Source organism: Epinephelus lanceolatus, chromosome 8, assembly GCF_041903045.1.
Source record: "Epinephelus lanceolatus isolate andai-2023 chromosome 8, ASM4190304v1, whole genome shotgun sequence".
NCBI classification, from domain to species: domain Eukaryota; kingdom Metazoa; phylum Chordata; class Actinopteri; order Perciformes; family Serranidae; genus Epinephelus; species Epinephelus lanceolatus.
Window position 1 is genome coordinate 4,888,693 of NC_135741.1, and position 27,062 is coordinate 4,915,754.

Genomic DNA, 27,062 nt, shown 5'->3' on the forward strand with positions numbered 1-27,062 from the left:
CGGAGGAGAGATGCAAGGAGAGGAAAAAATGATAAATGCCTTTAGATATTTCTCCTTTGAAGTGTCACGTGAAGCGACGTCAATTATTCAGACCTCTGGTATGAAACTCCAGTGATGTCGTGATGTATCAGATCAGTTTGATCAGCTGCAGCGCTGTGCCGTCCAATTAATAACTGATATCCAATCAGGGGGGTGTGTTGGTTGTTAAAAGACTCCCATGAAGGCTGCACCCGTGTAACCTCGCTTCCCTCTTCTCTGAAAGCCTCCTCTCCTCTGAGCATGTTTAATGAATTGAGACGTCCTTCAAGATGGCGGGTGTCAGTCGATTTCCGGGTCAAGTGATCGAGGATAGAGGAGTGGAGGAGTCGAGGAGGGATATTGGGATGAACCCCAAGTAATACCTGGTCATTATAGACAAATAATAGAGCAGCTAGAACAGGTTGCGAGTTCAGAAAATGACATTGCTTAACTGTAAGTCAGCCTTTAAAACCACGGAAAGACAACGCTCACGATACTGCAAGATCCAGAATCTGAGATGATACCTAGAGTCTAATCACGATATTAATATCATATCCATATATTGTCCAGCCCTAGTTCACTTGTACTATCTGTTTATGTCTGTACATGTTTGTGTGCATGTGTGTGTGTCCTGTATGTGTGTGTTTGTTACAGGTCCCATGGAACCTTGAGGTGGACTTGTGTTGGCACACTCTGCTCCGCGGAGCTTCAGACGAGTGTGAACCAGAGTGGTGCGATTCTGAAGATCCTCTCTTCATCCTCTACACCAGCGGCTCAACTGGCAAACCAAAGGTAGAGCAAAACACATTTTTCTATTATAATCCAGGTAGTTTGAAAATGTTGAACTTTTAGTGTTAGTCAGGCCCAAACCAGCAGGTAATGATCATTATGAGCACAGAAATTTCAAGATGGAGCATCACAAGTATTTAAACCTCCAACAACAAAGTTAGATCATTTTAATTCTCATCTGCGACTTGAAAAGATGGTCTCTGTGTTTGCTCATTAGATCGCACATTTTTTATCCTCTTTAACCCCCCCTCCTTTCTAGCATAGACCCATTTTTAGGAGAGGAAACAGCAGGTCAACAGTATGTGTCACATAGAAGTGGTGAACGCTGTCGAAAGCTGGGAACCTGAAGATTAATGTGAGAAGCAGCTCAGCAGATCCGCAATTTATGCAATTCCAAGACTGTTTAGGGACCCCAGTATGCAGAAATATTCGAATACAATACGTGAAAATAACACATTTAATGCAGATATCTTGAGGTGAGAGGTCAGATGACCCCTGTGAAAGTAGCTACACCAGCTTTTCCCTCATCGAACATTTGTCTAACTTTGGAGTGTTATTTAACTTCCCTCCCAACATGCCAGGATTCATTAGGTCTTGTAGTTTCATGTGTTACCAGTATCTTCACTCTACCTTTAAAACTCAACCCGCTGAAACCTCCGAGAGATGGCACAGTCGGCTGCGGACGCCGGCATCCCAGCTGAGTGGAAGAGGTTTTAATCATCTTCACCAGCGCTCCTCTCTCCTCTCGTCTGCAGGGAGTTCTCCACACAGTCAGCGGCTACATGCTTTACACTGCCACAACCTTCAAACTGGTGTTTGACCACCAGCCTGACGACGTCTACTGGTGCACGGCAGACATTGGCTGGATCACAGGACACTCCTACATCACTTATGGCCCACTGGCTAACGGAGCCACCAGCGTCCTGGTGAGTGTCCCCTGAGGGACGGGAGACTCAACTTCCTGTTTTTACAAACTTAGACCAACTTGGCTGACGGTCGCTCTATTGTGACCGACTGCAGGTGGTGTCTGATTTTTTTCTGCAACCTAAGAAAGCCGACCAATAAAGTCGTTTAAATACACCCGTCCTATATGATTTATATTTATAGTATTATGAGCTGTTTCCTGCAGTCTGGGCTGACGGCCCCCGACTCTGTGGAACAACCTCGCTGAGGAGATCAGACTTATTTTTATAAGTGTGCTTTCACAGGGTTTGTGGCCTGAATTCACTTTTATCTGTAGACAATTCTTAAAACATATTTATTTATATACAAAGGCATTCTACTAACTTTTATTTTATTCATTATTTTAATTATTTTATATTGTTTCATTCCCCATATCTTCCCTATTTTTGCATGTGTATTTGCTCCTTTTTTTTTTTTGCTGTTTCTGTTGCTTTAGTTCAGTAAGGACAAAGCCTTTGTACATGGGGCGCCTGCTCTAACCACTAAGCCACCAGCAGGGACTCTCACACGAAGTCCGACCTGCTTGACGATGTGTACTCAATCCAGTTCTCCTTAAGTCTGTAAAATATTTCCAGTTCCAATCTGGAAGAAAAGGTCAACTTCTCCCTCACATATATAGCATGTATTACATCCACCCAGTCCTTTATCGTAGGTGCCTCTGTCTTCAGACATTTTCTGGTGAAAGCTTTTTTACTTGATATTAACATATAATCAACATATATTTATCTGTAATTCTTGCATCTGTTGATTTTGTTTATATTAACTGTTGGTGTGTGTTTCAGTTTGAAGGCCTGCCAACTTACCCAGATGTGAGCCGCATGTGGGAGATTGTGGACAAATATCACGTGACCAAGTTCTACACAGCTCCAACCGCCATCAGGCTGCTGATGAAGTACGGCAAGGAGCCGGTACAGAAGTGAGTCATCTCTGACCGTCACAAACTGCTTTCCATTGATGCTCATCTTTTCTGTTTCTGTGTTTTATAATTTGTTTTATTCAGGGAATAAACACAAAGGTGCATTTTTAGTAAAACCATGTTCAACACTTTTAGTTAGACCTGAGTGATTCTTCATCTTATTAATGGTTAATGTGCTAAAACACTCCGTCTGCAGGTATAAGCGAGAGTCTCTGAAGGTTTTGGGGACGGTGGGAGAGCCCATTAACCCTGAGGCCTGGCAGTGGTACTACACCGTGGTGGGAGAGAAGAGATGTCCGATCGTCGACACCTTCTGGCAGACAGAAACTGTAAGTTGTTATTCTCATATTTCCACTGAGGTAGAGATGATTTTGTTTAAGTAATTTCCTCATGAGCAAGAGCCATACAAGACCAGACATTTTAAACACTTCAAAATAAAAACACACAAGTCTTGTCAGCTTGTTTTAGCAAATTAGAATGTGTAACAGTCATCCTGCTGCCCCCTGGTGGAAACTCAGTTTATTGCATATATATAAAAAAGACATTTCTCACTGTTCTCTGGCTTTTCAGGGTGGACACGTGTTGACTCCTCTTCCTGCAGCCACGCCCATGAAACCTGGATCTGCTGTGAGTAAATGATGCCGAAATAACAAACGCTCAAAACTTTGGTTCAAATTTGTCAGGCAAGGTAGATGTTTTTATAAAGCACAGTTCATTCATGAAGCAAAAGGGATTTGAATAAACCAAAAATAAAAATATGTTAAGATGTATACAAATTTGGAGGTAATTCTTTTACTAAAAAGTGAAATTAAAAACAAAAGTGCAACATGCAGCTGTTTTTAAAGGCCGCCTGAGATTGTATTACTTTTTGTTTCTCATTTTAAATTTTTGCAAAGCGCATAAAAGTAGACAGCAGATGTAAAATAGACGTGACAGGGGAGGTCAAGAAGCTGCAGGTGTATACAGTCAGGTCTTCCAAAATTGAACTCCCTTCTGCAGTTGCAATTTTTGCCTCAAGCTGTGTTTAATGTCTTGAATTAAAGACAACACCTGAATGTGTCATGTTTTCTCTTCCTGTCCGCCAGACGTTTCCGTTCTTCGGAGTGGTGCCGGCCATCTTGAATGAGTCTGGAGAGGAGCTGGAGGGACCGAGTGAAGGTTACTTGGTGAGGATCATCATCATCATCATCATCACCACCAAATGACCTGAACTATCATTTCTGTGTTTCATCCTGTGACTCATAATGTGTCAATCACTTTCTGCTTCTTCTGCCAACAAACAGGTTTTCAAACAGCCATGGCCCGGTGTGATGAGGACGGTGTACGGAAACCACCAGAGATTTGAAACCACCTACTTCAAGAAATTTCCTGGATATTACGTCACAGGAGACGGTGAGAGAACAGATCTGTTCTGATTTAACTTTCTTATTTTGTTCTTTGTGTTTCCAACCTTTTTAGACGGTTTCTTATTCTGCTGTAAGATAAATTTCTCATATCATCGCTTATTACATTACCTTAGTTTTCTTTAAATTTATCTTTTTATTCTTTATTAAGATGGACAGAACTTAAATCAGCACCCACTACAGCTACCGTCTTAGCAACAAATCACATGTGCACTTTGTGCTGCTGCTAATTTTTGTCAGAGGCTTTGTATTTGCAACACTTGTTTAAATTTAACTGCTTATGACAAGTACTTTTTAATGTACAGGTTGCCGTAGAGACAAGGATGGCTACTACTGGATAACAGGCAGGATAGACGACATGCTGAATGTCTCCGGTAAGACTGATCGCTGAGTTTATCTGATTTATGACTAATATGACTAATAATAAGATCTGTTCACCACCTCCCTTTGTGCCTGTCTGCTCCCTGCAGGTCACTTATTGAGCACAGCGGAGGTGGAGTCAGCTCTGGTGGAGCATGAAGCTGTCGCTGAGGCCGCTGTGGTGGGCAGACCTCACCCCGTCAAAGGAGAAAGCCTCTACTGCTTTGTAACTCTCACTGATGGAGTGATGTACAACCGCACGCTGGAGGCAGAACTCAAAAGACAAGGTTGGTAAAGACAGCTCAGGGAAGATGCATTCAAGCGTTTTTTTTTATTGTAGTCTTGCCTGGGAAGAAGAGTTGAACACCTTTTTAACTGTGCTTCATTCTTCAGCCATTGTTTCCCAAATTATTTCTGTCAAAGTTGATGTAGTTGTGTCTGAGATAGGTTTCTTTTAAGGCATTTTTTATTTCTGCACCACATCCGATTCTATGTTTGTCTTTGGTGTTCACAGTGCGGGAGAAGATTGGTGCCATTGCAACACCAGACTACATGCAGAATGCTCCAGGACTCCCCAAGACCCGATCTGGTAAAGTTACCCAATATACAGAAAATTATCAATAAACAATTGATGGATAGAGTTTCATTTCACCTGACCTCGTGGAGAAGGAAATGTAGACACTCAATGAGCCAAACCTGACTGATGTACAACACTAACGTAATTAGAGCTCCAACTAAACCCTAGTGTCTTTATTATTTAGAGGATCAGTTAATTCAGCCCTGCTAAGGGTTTATAGCTGTCTCTGAAGTGTCACCCTGACATGAAGGAGGTGATTTGAACTTGGTTTGTGATGATCATAGCATTGTAAAATGACATTTAAAAACTTAACAGGAACAATGTTTCTGTAAGGATTATTTTCTACTCGGGTACGACTGCAGGAATGCAAAATATGAGGAAAAAATCTGTGGCCTCTATCTTAGATTCGGCTCAAAGTGATACACAACTGTCATTGCTAGTGTAATGTGTGTGTGGACAGGGCATGTACAACTAAGGACTCGAAGATGTTGTTTTCCGGCATTTATGACTCCTTTAGAAGACAATATCACACATTATTTGCCTTCTGGACACCTGTTTCTGCACCTGTGCGCCCCCAGAAATGTAACCCGCACCGTCTCTAACTTCAGTTTCTCCACATTATATTCACATTAGTATCAAGGAGCTATAGATACACTGGAAAAAGGAAATACAACGACACCTAGTGGGCAAAGTATAACTGTGTTGGAGGTGGAAAACTTAACAGACACAGCAAAAATTATAACATTAAACAAACAAAAACAGACCTGCAGAAGACAATATGACACATTAATCACCTCCTGGACACCTGTTCCTGCACCTCTGCTCCTAAACACACAGAATAACAGCATTTTACACCAGAAATTAGATCCAATCCAACTTTTTTTGTAAAGCACTTTAAAACAACCACAGAGTACCAAAGTGCTGTACAGAAGAAAAAAATAAAAGACAATAAATAAATAAATAAATAAATAAATGGATGTTAAAACTGCAGCGCCGTGCTGATCATGTGACTGATCAAGGCACCTCGCTGTACCACAAATGGTGGCAAAAAGTTAATTGAACAGAAGTCTACAAAACTCATATTAGTGGTCACAACCAAATAAAACAAAACAGCTGCTAACGTGATGATAAATGCAGTGAACAATATGCGCCAGATTACAACGTAACCCGCTCAATTTACAGAGTAAATATTAAAGTAGCACAGCAGTGCTTTTTTAATGTGACTGCAAAACGGCACTGTGAGCTACGGAAACCCAGGAGGTACAAAAGAGGTTGTGCATTAAGTCCATTTCCACAGGAAACATTAGAAACAACACTCAATAAAAATAACTCAGAGATAAAATTCACAAACACTCATAAGTAAAATTTACAAAATATAGTTTAACGATAAGAAATAATGTGCACTTCTCTTTTACTAGTTCCAGACCTCATCAACTAACGTACCATTATCACCTCCACCCTCTTCTCTTTGCAGGGAAGATCATGCGACGGGTGCTCCGCAAAATCGCCTGTGACGAGCGAGACCTGGGCGACATCTCCACGCTGGCCGACTCCTCGGTGGTTGAGCAGCTCTTCCAGAACAGATGCTGCACCAGCGTGTGACGGCCTCCAGGATCCTCGCAGGGAGGCTCCGACTACAGCCGCACGCCAGCAGCTACAAACCTAACCAGGGAAGATGGAAAATGAAGAAGAGGAATAAGAGGAGGAGGAGAAATCCCATGAACTTGGTCTTGTCCAACAAACAACCTTTAGCTCCTGATGAAATTGACCGGTGTGCTGCAAAATGACCCCACTGTCCTTTAATGTAAGAAACACCAGCAGCAGGTGGAGACACGACATCTGTCTGGTTACTGGTAGATGTTTCCCACTTCTGTAGACGTATTAATAATTTTAACGGCAACAAACAAAGTGTAGGAATGTAGTTTTTGGGCTTGAATGTTTTCCAGAAGGTTATAGTGATGCTGCTGGTTAAAAAAAACAAGGCAGTGGTGTGTGTGAGAGTGAGAAGCCAGAGGTTGTTTCTGTAAAAAGACCGTGCTGCAGTCCAACTGTGTGGAAGACACAGAACAGGTTAACTCTTCCTTTGGTTTTATCCTGGTGTTTCAACCAATAATACACAGCAATACCTGCTATGTAATGGCTCAATAAAAGTGTACACTCAGTACTTGTACCGTACTGTTACACCACAGCGAGTCCAGTTTCCCACACTGGAATACGGCTGATGTGAAGTGCTACCTGTAACTGCCCTGTAGTTAATACAACTGGTTGTCTCCTCCCCTCGCTTGCTGCCATAGTACTGTTATGTACACTGATGATTAGCTAAATCAGAGAACGCTCAATATTTCTACTAGTTTTAATTTCTATTGTCATTTTCTAAAAAAAACAATTGTAGATTTGTGTCTTTTTTTGTTGTTTTTATTCCACCTAATTTTTGACGTTTGGATTTGTTGGGTATGTCTGTCAGTGCGTCTGCACGCTTGTATGTTATTTTTCTTCTTCTTCTTCTTTGTGTTAAAGTTGCAGAGAAGTGATCGGGCTCTTCTTTCAGTCTGGTGCAAACTGAGAAAGTGTGTTCATCGTCATGTAGCTCAGGAGCTCCTCTCACAAAAGCCCCAAACCAGCTACAGATCTAATGTTCAAAAGGGAAAAAAGCGTGTCTTGAATTAACCAATAACTCCAAAACAAAACTGTGTTTCATTATTAAATCAGACTTTACAGAGATGTTTCTGATTAAATAACGTACTGAAATCAATCCTAAATAGTTGTAATTATGTGAAAGGATGATTTCAATTTGGTAAAATAATCACAAACGTTTTTTCGGAGTTGACAGAGCTCATAATGCGTGATAGACCGCAGTCTGTGGATCAAGTCTGGATCATTATACGGCACTGTTACAAACATAATACAGGATGAAGTCCAAAGCTAAAGCTCAGCTAAGACATCAGTGTCTTTATTCATGAATGTGTTTATTCATGTTCCTGCTAGCGAGAATACATCGGAGTAATTAAAGCTGGGGCAGGCAGAAATCTGGAAAAGGCATACACTCTCCTCCTGCAGCTCTCCCCTCTGACGATTACAGGCATATGATCGCACTTCATACATCAACCTGTTGTTTCCCATACGTTGATTTATGTAATCTTATATCACTGTAGAGTTAATCACAGCGCATTCACTCAGCCCCTCCTTACCCTGCTTTCTCTCTCTGTTTATAAGATCATAAATGAAGAGAGAATTAGCAAGCTAAGGTGAGCCACCCCACCATCCCTTCGCCTCGCTCCTCACCACTGTGGACTGCTTCCCTGGGAAGAGAGCAGGCAGTAGCTCAGGATACGGGACAGGATACCCGCTCTCCTCTTGGTGAGGTGGCCTGTAGCAGCGGGAAGCTAGGCAGGGGACACACTGTGCTTTGAGGCTCTAGCTAATGATAGCTACATAAACATGACTGTGGGCCTTAACTCTGGTTAGCAGAAGGCTAAACTATCTGCAACATTTTCTCTCCATCTCTGAAACACTTTTATTGACAGACTCTCTTTTGGAGTCCGTCTTCCTTGTTTGGTTTGCTCTGCAGTGTAGACAGTTGTTGCTAATGCTGGAATAGCAACTCTCTGCATTGAACGTGCATGTGCAAACGGGAACACCTCTCTGAGAGACAGGCAGGCTGTCCAGTCATTTAGTTTGGCCTGAAATAAATGATCGGACAAGCTTACTACAGACCTGCGGTAGCCACAGATACAAGAAAATTTCAATAAATATAACAAAAAAATGTTTCTAAAATAAGTTGCCTATCCCAGCTTTAAGATCCGCTTTATCAAAGAAAAGTTCATCTAAAAGAGAAAGGCTGGTGGTACCCCTTTTTTTAATGCCTGTCAGCAAATTCCATCACAAAACCAACATTTTCTTCCATCTCTCAATAATTTCTGACTTCCTCTAAATGCATAATTTTACCAGACGTCCTCCATCCTTTAGTGTTTTTCTTAGATATTAAAGAACAAAATGTCAGTCTGTGGATAAAAAACAATTTCCAAGCAAAAGCCTTCATGTTTAACCCCATTCTTCTTCTACAGAGAGACTGGAGTCAAGGTTAAAGCAAGTTTTCATTCACAACGTAAAACTGAAGTCAAACTGATCTGAATCCTGAGCTGATTTGGGGCTTTAAAGGTCTCTATTGTGGACGACGTCTGTAATTGTGAGAATGATTGACTTTGTGTGCGATGAAGCAGAAACAGGACCTCACACATATTTCACAAGCTTTTCTTTCTGTTGTTGATTTTGTTGCTGTTTTTGTCTCGATGTGCCAACCTAAGTAACAGTGGAGCTGGGTGTGTAAAGCAGATAATTGTATCTAATGTTCAGAAAAACAGTGCAGCTGCTTATTTGATTTAGAACCTTTCTATTTTTGTTTGTAAAATAACTCGGGTGAAGGAAAGAGAATTATGTTTGTATTTTTTTTTTTTGTTTCTCTCTGTGTTCATCCTCAGTTTGTGTTGTTTTCATTTCTTTGTTTGTATCAACGTGTATGCAATGACAGTAAATGGACATGACTACTGCCTCTCATCCTCTGTCACTGGCTGGTCCTTTAAAAACCGAGTGTTTGATATGTTTTCTGCAGATGTATTGTTTGTACCTGACGCCTCGTAGGGGATCAGAATCACTAGAATCATTTTGGGGGGTCTTCAAAGCTGCTTTAAATTAACCTGGAGCTGTTAAAACCTGGATCATGACACCATCATGGACCTCATACCTGAGCTCATCTTCAAATACAAATCTTTCTCCTTCTCAAAGGTACGATGTGTATGATGATCAGACATGCACTCAGTGTAACGTAACACAACTGCCAACTACCTCCACGTACTCTGGCTCCACCAGTACATTTCTGCGAAGAAGTAGCCACCACATTATTCCTATTTCTTGGCTGTAGCATTCCAGTATCCTCTTCTGTATGTGTACTCTGTGATCTGTCATAAAGTACTCAACACAATCATAATATGCCTCCTACTTGTTGCCCTAACTATCACCAAGAAAACAATACGACTTAACTGGAAAAGCTGGAAAGAAATGAACATCTCCTAACATGACAGATATCAACCCAATCACCAGAAAAAATGTTGGTATCGTACCTTGCTGCAAAACCAGGGATACATTACATTTATTTATACATGATGTAGGAGATAAAACTTTGTTTCAGCAATGGTGTGGTTAAGTTTAGGCACAAACCCACTTGGTTATGGTTAGAAAATGATCATGTTTTGGCTCAAAATACACGGTTCTGGGGGCACAGTTCTGGCAGGAAATGCAACAATGTCTTAGTAAAAGACAACAGGGTTTTTGTGGTACTATCCCCAGTGGAAACACAATGACAGGTAGCTGGAAAACACCCAGGTTTGGTGCCTAAAAGGCTGCTTTAAACACAGCAGTGACTTGCTAAAAAACATCTGGTTTTGTTATTTGTTGGTCTCGAACAGTGGTGTGCAGCTTGGCAGGTGTCATGCCATCCACAATCCTCCCCACTTCAAGATGACAGAGTCAGCTCATATACTATGTTACTTTGGAAACGTTGATATGATCCGTATGAAACGTGCAAATATAACGTATACATGGTTTGCAGAAATGTACCATGTCAACCTTTTGTTCTGGTGACTGAGCTGCAGATATCACTGGAACAATCAGCTTTGAAAAGAAAAAAAAAAAAACTTGATAATTTAAATAAAATATTTTCAACAATTCTTATCTCTGTCCTGCTGCCAGTGAGCTAATGCCACAACTCAAGTATAAACAAAACTCATGCTGCAAAGTTCGCCTGGAATACATCCAAACCCAAACAGATCTCGCCGTTTGTTTATTTTCATTTATTTACTTCCACTCACTTTTCTTTTTGTTCGCTCCTTCTATTCTTTGTTTTTAAATGAGTTACTACTTTCTCCCCTACAGAAGTGTACTGGAGAAAAAAGGTCTGTTTTTCTGAATTGACGTGATTATTATCTCAGAAGTTGTAGAAAAATTTACACGAAAAACAAAAATCTGGTAATTGCAATTGTCTGTGTCCTTTTATGCCGAGTCCATACTGTCTACATGCGTATGCACTAAAAAGCGAATAAAGGGAGAAAAATGAATAAATAGAATAAATGTACAAAGTAAGTGTTGATATAAATATGGTTTTAGATGAGAACATAAACAAGTTTTTATTGAGAAATTGTTATACAGTTTAATTGTGAGAATAAAGAGTTACCTTATGCTTTTACATGATAAAATATACAACAAAATTAAAGTTTGTACACCTATAAAGACCCAATCCAAGTTTCAAATTTCAATCTAAAGACATAAAATCAACTGAAATATTGACATGTGTCATTTGAACAGTAAAATGTATTAAATAATTAACTGCAGGACTCACTCTGCTAGAAACTGTTTATGCAGTTACGTTTTATGAAGGGTTAATTTTCTATTAAAAAAATTACTTTTTTGTTTCCTCTCCTAATATCCGGGATATATAACTCATATTTCTTGGATATTTTACATATATTTTCTGGAATTTTTACCAATACTTAAAATACAAAAATATTATACTAATGTTTCTTTAATGTATTATTATTATATTTTGTATATTTCAATAATATTTTTGGGATATTCAATAGATATTTCTTGGATATTTTGCTAGTATTTTCTGTTCAAGTATTTTACTAATATTTTGGGGGATTTTTTTGGGGGGGGGATTTTTACGAATATTTTTGAAAATATTTTTTGGATATTTATCTATAATTATCGAATAACATTTCATTTTAGACTTTAGAAATGTAGTAAACTCCAATATATCTTGGAATACAGAGTTGGAAAAAAATACCGATCTTTTGCTTAAATAAAATTTTCAATACCACAGCGTAAAAATAGGTACCCTAGAATTTTAAAATCAAAAATATACTTAAATTAGACTACAAAAAGTAAAAGTAAAAGCAGGTTACTCATTTTTCAGAATGGCCCATGTTGGAATTACATTATAATTGAGGCATTATTGCATGTATCAATCACTATATTTCAGCTAGTCAGGTGGAGAGAGTTGGAGTTGGAGTTGCTATAGAGCTGTTTGACATCGGCGCGAATTTACTTAAAATGTTACTGAGAACGTCACCTTCCCTTCAGCGGAATCATATTTTCAATTTTAGTTTTATATTAGAAAATTTTATATTTAAGCTAGCACCGTCGCACGGGGCTAACAAGTAAGCTAATCGTCTGACGTTACTTAGCTAGCTTACAATAACTGCAAGCTATTTGACAGTAGCAACAGGTAGTCACCGTCACACACAAGGATGTAACAGTTATTTCGGGGATTATTACAAGTTTCACAGCCAACATTAAAGACTGTTGGAGAAACAGCTCAATGGGGCAGACGCGAGTGACAAGAAGAAGACGAAGTTTGAAAGGTAACTCACTGCAACAAAATGGCGACGGGCCAATTTGCCAGTTTGCGGTTCGTGGCCGTTAACACTGAATTTCTACAGATCCCGAACTCTGGAGAGCTGCAACCTACACAGCGTCCTTCCTGGACTTGAAGGACTTCATCATAAATCAGGCAGAAGAACATTGAAGCTCCTCAAAAGGTAGGACCTGTACTTAAGTAACTTTGTGCTGTGTGAAGCGTGTGTAGTGACAGGATGTGTGTTAATTGGGGTTCTGTTAGGTCAGGCTTAACTTATCTGTTTGTGATGGGCATAATTTGGGGTTTCCATCACCTGCACATCACAAGTCACATTTTATATTCCAGTGGTTGATATGATTGATCTGTGATAATTTCAGTGTCAATTTAAAAGTTGTTGTAGGCTGTTGTGTTGAACTGGTTAATTCACTCAAATTTGACTGAATTACATGAGCATGGGATGATACTCACCACAGCTCTTTCTGCAGTGATGTGGCCTTCTTTATGGTGTGACTGTTTTGTTATGTAGTAGCACATAATGGTGTGTGAGGCAGTAGTATTTAGCAGTTTTGTACCGTAAAGCTAAGGTGAATCTCAAATAGGCTACTAAAGGTTGAGTCTGTTTGGTAAAGCAGTGTTGATTCAACTTTTTCCGCCATGCTACAGTGATACTGAACTTGAGAGAGAGACACATTTAGTCAGAGAAAATAAACCACACATGTATGTGGTAGTGACTGCTAATTAGACCCATACATTTTTATAGTTAACTGTCCTTCCTATTCCGTTACTGTTTCATATTTGTCTTATGAAAATACAGAGGAGACAAATATTACATGTCATTTTGCCAATCCGGCTTTTTTCTTTTGTGAAAGTAGAGTTGTTGGGCCCTCGTGCATGGTACTGTGATGGGCCCTAGTGCATGCTAGTTACTAGTTGTAAAGGCTTGAGTGCTAGCTTGGCTTGTAGATATGTTGAGCTTGTCAGTCCTGACAGATGTTGCTCCCAAAGTAGCTACCATATTTTGTATTGCCTTGTCACATGATTGAATATAGACGTAACATCGGACTGTAGTTTATGTAGAAGGAGCATATCATTTTGTTATAGATTGCTACTGACTATTTTACCATTAAGATGGAAATGGAAACTTTTGAGGGCATATATAGCAAACGGCATTGTTTTACTTTAACATGAGTATTTCTTTGACAACAATGTTGGATGGCCGGTCTCTTAATGAGCCCCCCACCCAACCGCTGCCAGTGCAACTGTACTGCCTACACTGTCTATATTTACACACCTGGTGTACAGTTCTGTAGTAGATGACATTAATCTGCTAGATGCATGTAAAGCCTCAATTTTTGTTACGTGGTGTATTCAGGGTTTGTGTAATCTTGTAGCTTAGCTTTGATGTTTTCTTACAAAGCTGTAGTATTTCTGTTTTGTAAAGACAGGAATAAAGCCTGTATGTTTGATTCAAGTGTAATGTCAAACATATTTCCCACAGAAAAATCTGTTTTAGTAGATCTGTCTGATTTGTCAAAGATTCAAAGCCATTTTTAATTACTGGTCTGTCTCTCTTTGATTGTCTGTGTAGTATACTGCATTGATTTTAAGCTTCCAGTGTGCAAACTTCAGAATACAAAAGTCAGTGAATCAAGAGCAGACAAGAATGTGCTTTCAGCAAAAATGATTTTTATATATTGTTTATTGGCTGGTTGATTACATAGTTTTAAAAATTTAAATTGGTAAAAACAAATGTCATTCTAGAAAGACAATCAAATGATAATTATTTTTCCCTCTTAATAAAGGCGTGATTTAAAATTCCACTTCAGTCAGCTCAGTAAGGCAACTTTCCTCTAAATTCCTAAAAAAAAATCAGAATTTATGATCATACAGAGTTCTGTTGCTGTTTATTGATTCAGAAGTACTTGATTTGATATTAACTGTCAGTAAAGCTAACATTACCATCATTATAGCCTGTCATTACAGACGTAAAGTTATTGTGGAAGATACATCATTGCAACGCATCTCTGACACAAACAAAATGTTTTGCGTAGTTACACCGGCTGTCATTCCAGTAGTTTCCTGCAGGGAGAGTTTGAAAACGAAACATTAAGTAAAACAGCACATAACCATGCAGCACAATCTATTGATAAAAATAGATTTTCAAGCATCTTTAAATCTCCACGTTAAAAATGAACATCATGAAGTCAAGTAACAATATTTGTACCTCCCCAGTTCATCTCAATGCAGTGTTCCGTTCCCAGGTTGTTTGGCTCCCCGATACTCCAGCGCTTGTAGTCAAATGCTGAGCCATCACTCCACTGCCACCTTCCCTCCTGGAAGAGGGAGTGTGTTGTAATGCAATGTAATGCATACATAATAAGTTGATAACACATGACAATATCATGCGATTAAATACAACAATGCAGCAACCTACTGCCTCAAAAATTATAGCTCTCTATAAGCTTTGCAAAATACCCTGGAAAACTTTGTGTTAGATTGCTTTACTCTGCACAGGTGTGTGTGTGTGTTACTGTGTTCATGCCTGTAAGCGTCACATTATGTAACAGATGAGTTTGTTACATATACATTTACAGATTATTTAAAGTGTAGGCTATGTAGTCACAGTCTAGCACTACACACCAACACTGTATATGTAAATAATTAACACGTGTAAGACAAATGAGGTAAATAGATAAAGGTAATGAATTAACGTTAAGACCATAAGATATTTCATATGGTATCTCATGGGCTTCACAAAGGGCTTCATAAAAAAATAACTCTTTATGCTAAGTTAGCTTGTTATACGCTGGTTAGTAACACCATTACCAGACCACAAATAGAAGATCCTTCGATAACGTACAGTTCTGGTGTTTGGAGCCACTTTGGTTTTGCTGTGAGCCAAAGAACGAGGGACCGCACAGCTACATTCACAATTTTAAAAATCAAGGGAATTTCTCTGGCATTGCTACTAAAAATGTACCAAACCAAACCATGAATTTTGTGAACCCTAATGTACATATTTTCCAAAGCATACTAAAACCCCATGTAGCAACAGGTTACCCCTCACTGGTTCTAGTAGCATCAGATCCTACATTTGTATATCTTACGTGTACTGCATCGAAGCCACCAATCCAGGTGTGTACACGGGCGCCAGTCATTCTTTGAATATAGTCTCTGAGGAAGGCATTTTCGTCAGCACTGTGGACTGAGGCCAGATTCCCACCAAGAGAAATGCACACAGCCTAATGGGGGAGACGAATTGAGAGAACAAGAAAATAAGATTGAGAGGGTGAGAGTTTAAGTAGGAGAGAGAAACAGAGCAAAAGAGAGGAACACTGCATTATGCAGAGAGGTATTTTTGTTTAGCCTACTGCTTAGCCTACTGATGAAGTGGACAAAATAATAGAAACAACCATTAGTGTAATGGGATACTGCAGCCTTCAAAATGATCATAAAGTTAAATTCTCTAAATTAGAAAATTATAACCTACATGAAAGGTAGAATTTATTGCAGGACTGTTGTATTAGGTTGCATTATTTTTAGGCCGGTGTACCCAATAAACTGGCAACTAAGTATATGTGTATTTCCATTAAATATTTGCAGAGATATTTTGCTCTGTAACAAAGACAGGTCAAAAGACAGCCTGACCAAAGTGTAGCTAAATTGCACACACTCTGTGAGTATTTTAGCAATAAGCTATTCCAGTGGATCATAAGAATCACAATCAGTTTTTGTTCTATCAAGTACCTCTGCATCAATCCAGGGCTTTATTATGTAATTGAACAAGTAACAGCGAGAGCCAAACTGAGTCCAATCAGGAGGACAGGCAGGACCTGCAACACAATTGTCCGTGTTAAAGACAATACACAAATCAGGGGTGCAAACTTTTCACCTTTTGTTTGAATCCAAAATAGGTCATTTGTGTGATTCGTGTCTACAGGCAACTTGAACATCCTATTCGATTGGCAAGTTTTGCAAGTGCTTTAAGATAGGACAAAGCGTTTGTTTGATAGTAATTTGTATATGTTAAGTTATATTACACAGACTGTATATGTGTAAAAGAGAAAAGTCAGTGTCTGGTAACATCAAACATTTTGCCTTGTAATAGCAGGAAAAGCACAGGCATGGCTACATTACATTTAGGTATGCAAGTTTAAGGGTCCTGTTACTCATGCTGGCTCACAGACTTATTAGTTCACCTACATGGAACAGAGCCATTATTAATGTTATAAGCAAGACCTGTACTTTTCCTGCTATGACATGTCAAAATGCCTGCCATGAAACATTTATTAAACATGAAACAAACTAACAAATCTATAATTCAGTTACAAACCTGTCTCTTCCTCAACTGTCTGCGACATCTGAAAAGAAACAACACAGTGTTTGATCAGCTGGGAATTTGCTCTTTTAAGCACTTGCCTCGGCAGTTCCACTGACTCGTACATAGTATACTTTAGACACAGTGACAAGTGTTTTCCATACTCTGCTGTAAAAACAATTTAAGACAACATGTGTTTGTTAGGTGGGGCAAACAAGCGTGAATGGGTGAATGTGACTCGTAGTGTAAAAAGCGCTTGGAGTGGTCAGATGACTAGAAAGGCGCTATACAAGTGCAGGTGCAGGTGCAAAAAAATATAGCATTCAGCAGGGTTGGAAATTAATGCCAGCCACCAGCCAAATACTGGTAAAAAATGCAAGTGGGTGCTAGACTTAGCAGAGAAAAAAACTAATCTACTGAGTGGCTGGTAGATTATTTTAGTCCACAAGCCACAGTGGCAGGTGGACGAAAAAGTTAATTTCCAACCCTGACAGCGACTGTCGTATGTTTTGTACAGTTTTGTATATCAACATTATTATTAACTAAAGGACGACAATCAAATCGAAAGGGAACTTTACATATTATTGTTGTCCATATTATTTAGGCTACAATAAATCACCAAAATGATGGAATAAAGAGTTATTTTAATTCTTTGGCTGCTGGGCCAATGAAAACATACAAGCTAAAACTCTAATCTCTGTGACATTGTTTGTCATTTGTGATAAATCAGTTTTCTGTGTGGGGATCTTTTTGGACCTGACAACAAAAGTCAACTCTGTTTATAAATGATCTTTATCTTCAGTAGAATTGTGATCGAGTGTCTATGTGTGTGTGTACATCATACCAGTAACTGCTGTTTAGGATCAGTTGGTTTGTAAGTGGTCGAGTTATTTTTCACGTGAGCCTCCAGAATTTTTAGTTCTGTAATAAACTAGACATCTAGCATCAGAAATACCTTGAAGTGACTCTGCAGCTTCAGTATCAACTTGTGAAACTCATCTCCTGCTCTCTACATTTTTTTTAATCAGGAATGACTGAATCATCTTTGCTCAGATGCATTTTAGCGTCTAGTCACAGTCCAAGAGAAAAAAAGAAAGAAAGCAAAGTCAAGTTTTGTGGAGTGTTACTTACAGTTCTTGCAATGAATAGTCCACTGGTCACAGAGAGGAGGAAAACCAGGTGAAAACCTGATGCCATCTGTGGAAAGTCAGTGCTTAGATTATTTCAGACACACAGTGTAGCCAGATAATTAAGTATGCATGTGAAAGATATGTACAGAAACCTTTGAAACATTCCAAAAAATATTTTGAAGTGACATAGGAAACCTTTTAAATTATTACCTTTTGCTGTAGTGACAGGCAGAGCAGTTGAAGAGACAGCAGATTTTGTGGTGGAAAACCAGTCGGGCATTATATAGCATGTCTCTAGCTTTTCTCTAGAATGTAAAACATCTCATTTGGGTGTCAGAAAACATGGGGCATTCCCACATGCAACAATAAGGCAACAAACAAACCAAAAAAAAAAAAAAAATACAGTGTATCCTTGATTCTTTGTTTGTAATGTTTGTCAAGTCAATTTCCCCATTCTTATTTGTCTGTGTGAGTTGAGTAAAGTGGCCAAATGTAATTTCATCAGGCCATAAAACTTTTTTTTTTGTCTTTCAAATGGTAGTTCAGATTTCATGTGAATAGTTTTCAATAGGGCCATTGTCTTTGCCACTCTGGCACTAAATTGGTGTAGCATATACGAAAGCGTTGCACTGTATGTGCGATGCCTCTCATCTTCTTCTCATCCATCTCATCCATTAATCCCTGTCCATCGGTTGGAGGACATTAAATGTCATGTTCAGGGAGTTTTAGGGTTTAGAGTTTTAGAGTTTTAGCCTGAAGGACTGAAACCCTATTGTTTTTGTGTTGTTTATTATTATTATTATTATTATTCAGAAATGTTTTTGCAAATTCCTGTGAGATGGTACATCATAGGGACATGAAACATTCACCAATGATTGGAAGTTGTATGCAAATGCTGCTCAAGAAATAAAATGCCAAACAGCCAGATTGGGGCACTATAAACAGGGTCGAATTTTTTTTCATAAACACATTTTTGACATCTTCTCCTAAGCTCTAGGTCGCATTTGTACCAGAGTTTCTGTGGCTCATCATTGGACTAAGCTTATCAAAATTATCAAAAGGTTGTTGATATCTCATTGTGTTTCGAAGATATTGACCAATGAACTTTAGTGGGGGCTTAGCACACAACAGCTTAGCACAAACCTTTGGGCCAGTCATCACAAAACTTGACAGCAATGTCTTAAGTGGTACCAGGAACATATCCTTAACATTTCCCACAGATACAAAAGATGGGCATGGGATAATACAAATCAGACAATAAATCAGAAAATGATTGTGCAATCATTATAAAACCTGTAGGGTATGTTAAATACAAGTGATGAGCCAACAATAAGGGAAAGGGCGAAAGTGCAGCTGGTGCTGGTGTATTGATACTGCAAAAAATGAGTACTGAAACCGTTTTAAATATCCAGGATCGATATGTATTGATAAATCAATAGTTTTTGCAACACTTTGTTAAACAAATTTTTTTATTCACATATAACCACAGCACAGTTTTGGCAGAACATCCACATGTGTGAAAATAAAGAAATTAACCCATCTTTAACTCAGTCTGTTGTTATATGTTCATAAGATTTCTACTGGTACCCCTGCCCTGATGGACATTTACTCTATGGTGGTACCACAAAAACCATTGCAGTCAAGGATATATTCATGATACTGTAAATTTTGGGAATTTCTTGTTGATGAAAAATGAAGCCTTATTTTTGTGGTAATTTTCAAAATTTTGTACACATTGAGTGTCCAGTGTACATTAGTTTTCCTTTTTATTTCTTTCAATTTGAAAGGGTAACTGCCCACAACACATTACTGCTTTGTAACATTATAGCCTGAACAAGGAAAAATGGTGGCTTTGGATTGTTGCAAGTTTTCTGATTGGCATCATGTTTGAAAATGCGGAAATTACTGTCACAAAAAGGTGTAACATGCAGTCAACCACATTTTTGTTTAGCAGCCAAGAAGATGAACCCTGAAGCAATCTGATATCAGGTGGTTTCTGTCAGCCTTGTCGGGAGAGTAAGAGCGCAAACTTATGATAGCATCCGTCTTAAGATAAATTGTGAACATGCAAATTTCACTTCATTGTTTTTTTGCTGGGCTGCCAGTGGGTCTGTGTGTGTGTGTGTGTGTGTGTGTGCGTGTGTGTGTGTGTGTGTGTGTGTGTGAGATTGTGTGCATGTGTGTATCTGTCTGTTCACAGCTAATCCTGCATATTACTGGACCAATCATCTCATTTTGCTGACCTCGATATTTCAAGGTAAACATTAAGAATTCAGGTCTGTGTTGATGAAGTCAGCATACATCCTGATAAGTAAGCAGTAATGCGGTCTGTAAACTAGCTTTCATTACATGTAGGAGTCTACTGATATGACTAATAACAACACACAACAGTCACATTTTTTTATTTCAATTTTGACTGCTAATTGCCCCTCATATGAATTCACTTTGATTATATATATATATATATATATATATATATATATATATATGTATAAACATTACTCTGGTTGCTCTAAAACATTGAGTTTTATAATATTCAAACCTAATCCTGTCCTATTTTTTTTTTTTAATAACAGACTTTTCATAAGGAAATTATATAGTAATAATAATAAAAAAAAAAACAATATTTATCCCTGATCAATAAAGGAGCTGGCTAAAGCCAAAAAGGCAGTCTGAGGCACTCTGATTGAAATGTAATAAAAATCCTTTAATCAACAGGGATGACCAACGCGTTTCGACTTACATAGTCTTCTTCAGGGTAGAAGTGATAGAGTACAGGTGCTATTTAAAGAGTCTCAGTGATCATGTGATATTTATCCCTGTTTGTCTGTCAAATGGAACAAAAAGAATAGAATGAAGGTTGACTTACTGGTTCATCATGAGCAGCATGCTTTTTGAAGGTGAAATGTTCTTTATACATTTTATGCATAAAGTGGTGCCTTCGCACCATCAGTCAGCTCATCAATATCACTGCATGATTCCTTGAACATGTCCCAGTCAGTTTTTTCAAAGCAACCCTGCAAGCTCAGTTTGGAATCATCAGTCCAGTTGTGGATCTGTTTGGTGATGATTTTACCTCTCCTGGGGACAGAGCGATAAGCTGGCATGAGCTGCACACAGTTATGATCAGCCCCACCCAGTGGAGGAAGGGGGAGGGACTTAAATGCTCCTTTGACAGAACCATAACACAGGTCCAGAATCTTATTATGTCTGGTGGGGCAGGTGACGTATTGATAAAAGTTTTTGTGAGTTCTTTTTAATGAGCAGTGGTTAAAGTCGCCAAGGACAAAGACAGGAGCATCGGGAGATAGAGACTGCAGCTTCTGGGTCACTTTTAGTATAGACTCCGAGGCTTCCTCCTCGTTGGCTCTCGGGTGGATATACACAACGGTGACGAATATCTGGGGGAATTCCCGGGGGAGGTAGTGGGGACACAGGGACACGGACAGCAGTTCAGTGTGTTTAGTGCACACTTTTTCTCTGATAATGACGGTTTTGCACCAACGCTCATTAACATACAGGCACACACCCCCGCCCTGTGATTTGCCAGTGACGCCGGCATCCCGATCTAGGCGGACCGGCTCGCCAAATCCTTCAATGGACATTTCCGCATTTGAGTCTCTATCCGAAAGCCAAGTTTCAGTAAACGCCAGTAAACATGCGTTTCTGAATTCATATTGAAATCGTGCTTGGGCTTGGAGTTCATCAAGTTTATTACGGAGAGACTGTGCGTTAGCAAGGATGATGGACGGTAGTGGGATGTGCGAGAGCGACTGTCTCCGCAGGCGTTGTAGTAAACCACCACGTCTGCCCCGCTTCCTCGTTTTGCGTAGCGGAGCATTAAAGTCTTTCTGATCGCCGTCCCTATGATCAGTAAAGGAGTCCAGGCTTGGAAAGATTAGATCCAGGGGAGGAACTGACGGGGGGTCGCTCCACTGCAGAAGAAACTCCCTGCTATATTGAGTCCGAGCCGGCTGATCATATGACAGATGTAGACCAGAAGAAAGGCAGAACGCCAGCCACAGTAGGAGAAAACACACTGTAAACTCCATTGTTCATTAAGAGACACACCTTCCAGTCAAGTTTTAGTCAAGGACCATATCCACCTTGTTGATCAGTCCAGATCCACTGTATTAAAAGCCAGGATCACTAAAGAAAACACTTACAACACGTACACAGACACAGACGTACTTGCTGCCGGTCGCTGCACGAGCATGCGCCTTCTCTGTGCCACCAGGACACCAGTAAAGAAGTTCAGTCCAAAAGAAATTCTGATCCTGATCCATTATACCATGTCCCCTCATTGTCTTTCACCAAACTTACCAAGTGAACTTTGAAGGATTATGTTTGCCTATTTTGGGACATGTTTTACAAGTAAAAGAAAAAGGCGGATAGCAGTGGGGATGGGGTCTTGTTTTGCTCCCAACTATGAACATTTGCAGCGACGTACGGTGTCGGCATGGATCGTGAACGACAAAGGGTGTCGTACACGATAATTCATCGTTTCATCTCGTGTAGTGTGTCATAGTAGACGACAACCAACGCCACCTCTGGGATGCCTCATGACGTTCCAACAGAAAGTCTAGCATGTTTGATTTTCTTTTTGTCGTTCAAGATTTCTCCCGTCACAGCTGTCACTTTGACCAATCGAAACACAGAGCTGCAGAGAACTGCAGAGGCTACCAGCTTCATTTAAAACAGACTACATTATAAACAGGTCTTTATTCATTATTCCCTCCGAATTTTCAAACTCAACAATTCCTGTATGTGTTTCAAATTAAAAGCCCCTTATGACTTCGGTTAAGAGAATCCCTTCATTTTCTAAATAGGCTTTTATTGTGAAACATTTGCAGGAACTTGTTGTGGAGTCATAGTTAGCATGCGGAACTTCAGATGTCGCTCCTGCCTAGCCTGGTTCCAGACCATAGACCCCGCCCACTCAACTGAGTAGGCTTGCATTACTGGTCTGGCATACTTCAATGAATTTGCGATTTATCTCGTCCAAATGATGGACGGACCAATGAACGCCGGGGGTCTAGCGATTAGCCAATCAGCGCCACGCTGATGTCAAGCTGTATGCCGGTGGGTAACTGGTGAAGATAGCAACAATGGCGACCGCTACAGATCCTACAGACCACATTAAAGGGCCAGTGTGTAATATTTGGCATGGTTTATTGTCAATCTGAATCTGAATCTGAATATTCTACCCATTAATATGTTTATACAAGTGTATGATCGCTATAAAATAAAATTCATTTGGTTTTCGTAGCCTTATAATTATGCTTTTATATTTATATATATATATATATATATATATATATATACAGTGCCCTCCAAAAGTATTGGAACAGTGAGTCCAATTCGTTTACTTTTGTTGTAGACTGAAAACATTTGGGTTTGACATCAAAAGATGAATATGAGACAAGAGATCAACATTTCAGCTTTTATTTCCAGGTATTTACATCTGGATCTGATACACAACTTAGAAGATAGCATTATTTGTAATGGAACACAAAATTTTTAGGTGAGCAAAAGTATTGGAACATATAAACTTAAAATAGATTAAAGTGAATGAGACTTAATATTTAGTTGCAAATCATTTGCTTTCAATAACTGCATCAAGCCTGTGACCCATTGACATCACCAAACTTTTGCATTCTTCTTTTGTGATGCTTTTCCAGGCTTTCACCGCAGCCTCTTTCAGTTGTTGTTTGTTTTGGGGGGTTACTCCCTTCAGTCTCCTCTTCAGCAGGTAAAATGCATGCTCTATTGGGTTTAAGTCTGGAGACTGACTTGGCCAGTCTAAAACCTTCCACTTCTTGCCCCTGATGAACTCCTTTGTTGTTTTGGCAGTGTGTTTTGGGTTGTTATCTTGCTGCATGATGAAGGATCTCCCAATCAGTTTGGTTGCATCTTTCTTTAAATTAGCAGACAAAATGTTTCTGTAGACTTCTGAGTTCATTTTGCTGCTGCCATCATGTGTTACATCATCAATGAAGATGAAAGAGCCCGTCCCAGAAGAAGCCATGCAAGCCCAAGCCATGACATTACCTCCACCGTGTTTCACAGATGAGCTTGTATGTTTGGGATCATGAGCAGATCTTTTCTTTCTCCAAACTTTCGCCTTTCCATCACTTTGGAAAAAGTTAATCTTTGTCTCATCAGTCCATAAAACTTTTTCCCAGAATTTTTGAGGCTCATCTCTGTACCTTTTGGCAAATTCCAGCCTGGCCTTCCTATTCTTCTTGCTAATGAGTGGTTTGCATCTTCTGGTGTAGCCTCTGTACTTTTGTTCATGAAGTCTTCTGCGAACAGTAGATTGTGATACCTTTACTCCTGCCCTCTGGAGGTTGTTGCTGATGTCACTAACAGTTGTTGTAGGGTCTTTCTTTACAGCTCTCACAATGTTTCTGTCATCAACTGCTGATGTTTTCCTTGGTCTACCTGTTCGACATCTGTTGCTTAGTACACCAGTGGTTTTTTTCTTCTTCAGGACATTCCAAATGGTTGTACTGGCTATGGCCAATGTTTGTGCAATGGCTCTGATTGATTGTCCATCTTCTCTCAGATTCACAATTGCTTCTTTTTCACCCATAGACAGCTCTCTGGTTTTCATGTTGGTTCCACCTCTAAATGCAGTCTGCACAGGCAAAACCTATCGTACCCAATCTGAAACTGAGCTCAGACATTCAGTGCTATTTATTGTTTGAATAATCAATGTAATTGGGAGACACCTGGGCAACAAAACACATCTGTCAGTCACATGTTCCAATACTTTTGCTCTCATGAAAAATGGGTGGATTCAAACAAAAGGTGCTATCTTCTAAGTTGTGTATCGGATCCAGATGTAAATACCTGGAAATAAAAGCTGAAATGTTGATCTCTTGTCCCATATTCATCTTTTGATGTCAAACCCAAATATTTTCAGTCTACAACAAAAATAAAGGAATTGGCCTCACTGTTCCAATACTTTTGGAGGGCACTGTATATATATATACATATATATATATATATATATATATATATATATATATGTATATATATAGCAAGGGCCTTGCTTTAGAGAGGTCGCCATCTTGCGCCGCCATGTATGTACGGCAGACAGAGTGGACAATCCAGCCAGCCAGAGAATGCGTTTTGCGTGTATAAATAAACCAACGAAGACAGCGGAAGGAAGGAAGAAGGAGGAAGAAACAGCAGAGTGTTAGTAGTTTGTCGATAGAGAGTAGTGAAAAGTTTTTTTAGTTATAAAGTTTGCGAATGGCCCACACTTACCACACAACAGGAGAGAATGAACCCGAACCGTCATCTGCGAGGAAAAGAAGACATAACTTCACTCCTTGTGATGCACTCTCTGCGGCGCTTTTCCTCCTGATGATATATCTCCCCAACAATGGCAGCAGTAGCACCGAATCCCATTCTGTGCATTCAGCCTCTCTTCTCACCCGCTCAGCATCAAACACATGGAGTTCCTCATCTGTATGCTCTGGCTCAAACAGGTATGGCTCTGGGTCTGTGTCCGCTACAAGGAACTCTTCAAAATCGCGTTCAAAGTCGTCCATTGCAGCCACTATAGTCCGGAGATATTGCTAGGCTAAATAAACAGCTGAGCTCTGTTTACTGGCTACACTGTCAGTCAGTGTGCGGGCTGGAGATTGGCGGAGCAGAGAGGGGAAGGGGGTCCCCACTCGGTATGGTAAACGAGTATGCGTGTAAAGTTATGAAGTGTGTCTGTTACGCTAGAAGAGTCAGAGTTTGGGACGGAGTGGAGTGTTACCGGAGTTTCTGGAGTGCTCAAATAAACGGGCCTTTTTCCCGAACGCTCCTCTGGTCTCCTGCTCGTGAAGGATTCATTACAATATAGTAACACGGTTTAGATTTCTAAATAAACATTCACCTCGTCGCTAGATAGACCTACTCCTGAAAAAGTCGTGCGCAAGGCTTTTTGTCCCTACGAGGCCACCGTCATTTACCCGACGGGAGGGGTGAGAGAGTGAGCCCTGCAATCTAGAATTTGACCACTGATGTCACTGTTTTCAACCCATTTTACACACTGGCCCTTAAACGATGCTATCGAGGTATTTCGCCACTACTCGCGTTAATGGAGGACCAAATTAAGGAAGCTGCTAAACTGGATTTAACGGCGATGCAGCTGGGCGTGCACGACGACGGAGACATTTTAAACGGGCAATGCTCACTTGTTTTCGGCACCCCCGAGGCATGGATACTAATGATGTCAGATTCTGGGTGAGTCGTTGATCTCTACTGATTGGTTAGGGAAAAATCAAATTCCCTCCCCCTTGTAAATCGCCTTCAGTGGAAGCCATGTCAGACTGAAGGTTCTGCGAGCTTCAGTCTGACACTCAGGCTAGCTCCTGCCATCTGTTGGCACTTTTTACTTTTTTACTTTTTACTTTTTTTTTACAACATTCCGGCTGGCACATGAATGGACACAGTGACTGAAATAATAGTAAAATTAATAAAAATAGGACAAGAATAACCCGATGACATCACACGTCATGAAAGAAGACCGGGGATGATTGGTGTGGACCATCGTGTAGTGTGTCATGTCTGTCGGCCAAGTCACGGCACGATTTTATGACTTTACAATCGTGTAATGTGACATTGTGACTGTCAGAACGGACAGAAATGTCGTGTAATGTGAACCAGGCATAAGACTGAGCTTAAAGAGAGTGTTTGGCCACTAATGTGCACTTTGCTGCACTTTTGCTTCCACTGTTGCTATTTATGTTTTTAAGGAAAGTGTATTGAACACCCTGAGTACATGTTAACATCACTGTAGCAATGTGGCAACCTCAACCACTGGAGGTCAGTAAAAACAAGATTTTGAACAGGCTGCTCTTTAAGGATGTCCACTCATATGTGAAGGAAAGTAGTAGATTATCGCACTCTGGGGTTTAATGCAGTGATACTCGGGGCCAAATCTGCCTGTGATAGGGTGCTGGGTGGCCCACCAATCATTTTGTAAGTAACAGTGAAATAAATTGATTCACTGTGGGATTTGTTGTGGTGTTTTGAATGCAAATAAGGTGACAGATTGCATAAAAAGCAGAAGCACAGAGGTCTGGACCAACCCCAAATGTCAGCCCCATTCCCAGAAACACCCCTTGTTTACATGTGACCTGGAGCAACTGGATTTGCCTCTTGACAAAGTTA

At 39.8% G+C, this 27,062-nt stretch overlaps 2 protein-coding genes across 4 annotated transcripts in view; one reads left to right on the forward strand and one right to left on the reverse strand.

The window, feature by feature from the left end:
• acss2 (acyl-CoA synthetase short chain family member 2) overlaps positions 1-8,766 on the forward strand; it is a 37,559-nt gene extending 28,793 nt beyond the window's left edge. For all 3 annotated transcript variants that reach the window (XM_033628781.2, XM_033628779.2, XM_033628780.2), the window contains 11 exons: positions 673-810; positions 1,563-1,733; positions 2,553-2,686; positions 2,883-3,015; positions 3,257-3,313; positions 3,772-3,852; positions 3,970-4,078; positions 4,395-4,463; positions 4,560-4,736; positions 4,964-5,038; positions 6,501-8,766. In XM_033628781.2, coding sequence (XP_033484672.1) covers positions 673-810; positions 1,563-1,733; positions 2,553-2,686; positions 2,883-3,015; positions 3,257-3,313; positions 3,772-3,852; positions 3,970-4,078; positions 4,395-4,463; positions 4,560-4,736; positions 4,964-5,038; positions 6,501-6,628 — 1,272 coding nt within the window. In that variant the 3' untranslated portion in view covers positions 6,629-8,766. The remainder of the gene's footprint in view (positions 1-672; positions 811-1,562; positions 1,734-2,552; positions 2,687-2,882; positions 3,016-3,256; positions 3,314-3,771; positions 3,853-3,969; positions 4,079-4,394; positions 4,464-4,559; positions 4,737-4,963; positions 5,039-6,500) is intronic.
• A 5,352-nt stretch (positions 8,767-14,118) lies between these two features.
• On the reverse strand, positions 14,119-18,190 carry LOC117258816 (galactose-specific lectin nattectin-like). The gene is made up of 7 exons (XM_033629976.2): positions 18,096-18,190; positions 17,887-17,952; positions 16,771-16,798; positions 16,185-16,270; positions 15,545-15,679; positions 14,662-14,770; positions 14,119-14,516 (listed from the first exon to the last, which is right to left on the reverse strand). Exons 2-7 carry the CDS (start codon positions 17,950-17,952, stop codon positions 14,446-14,448), a joined length of 495 nt encoding a protein of 164 aa, XP_033485867.1. The 5' UTR covers positions 18,096-18,190; the 3' UTR covers positions 14,119-14,445.
• Positions 18,191-27,062: the final 8,872 nt, after the last annotated feature.

Bases quoted from the DNA above. Each gene is read 5' to 3' on its own strand.
- LOC117258816 (XM_033629976.2), bottom strand. From the start codon at position 17,952: ATGGCATCAGGTTTTCACCTGGTTTTCCTCCTCTCTGTGACCAGTGGA. The intron at 16,271-16,770 runs GTTTGTAACTGA...ATTGTGTTGCAG, and splicing joins GACAGTTGAGGAAGAGACAG to GTCCTGCCTGTCCTCCTGAT. The intron at 14,771-15,544 runs GTAAGATATACA...TCCCTCTTCCAG, and splicing joins GTGGCTTCGATGCAGTACAC to GAGGGAAGGTGGCAGTGGAG.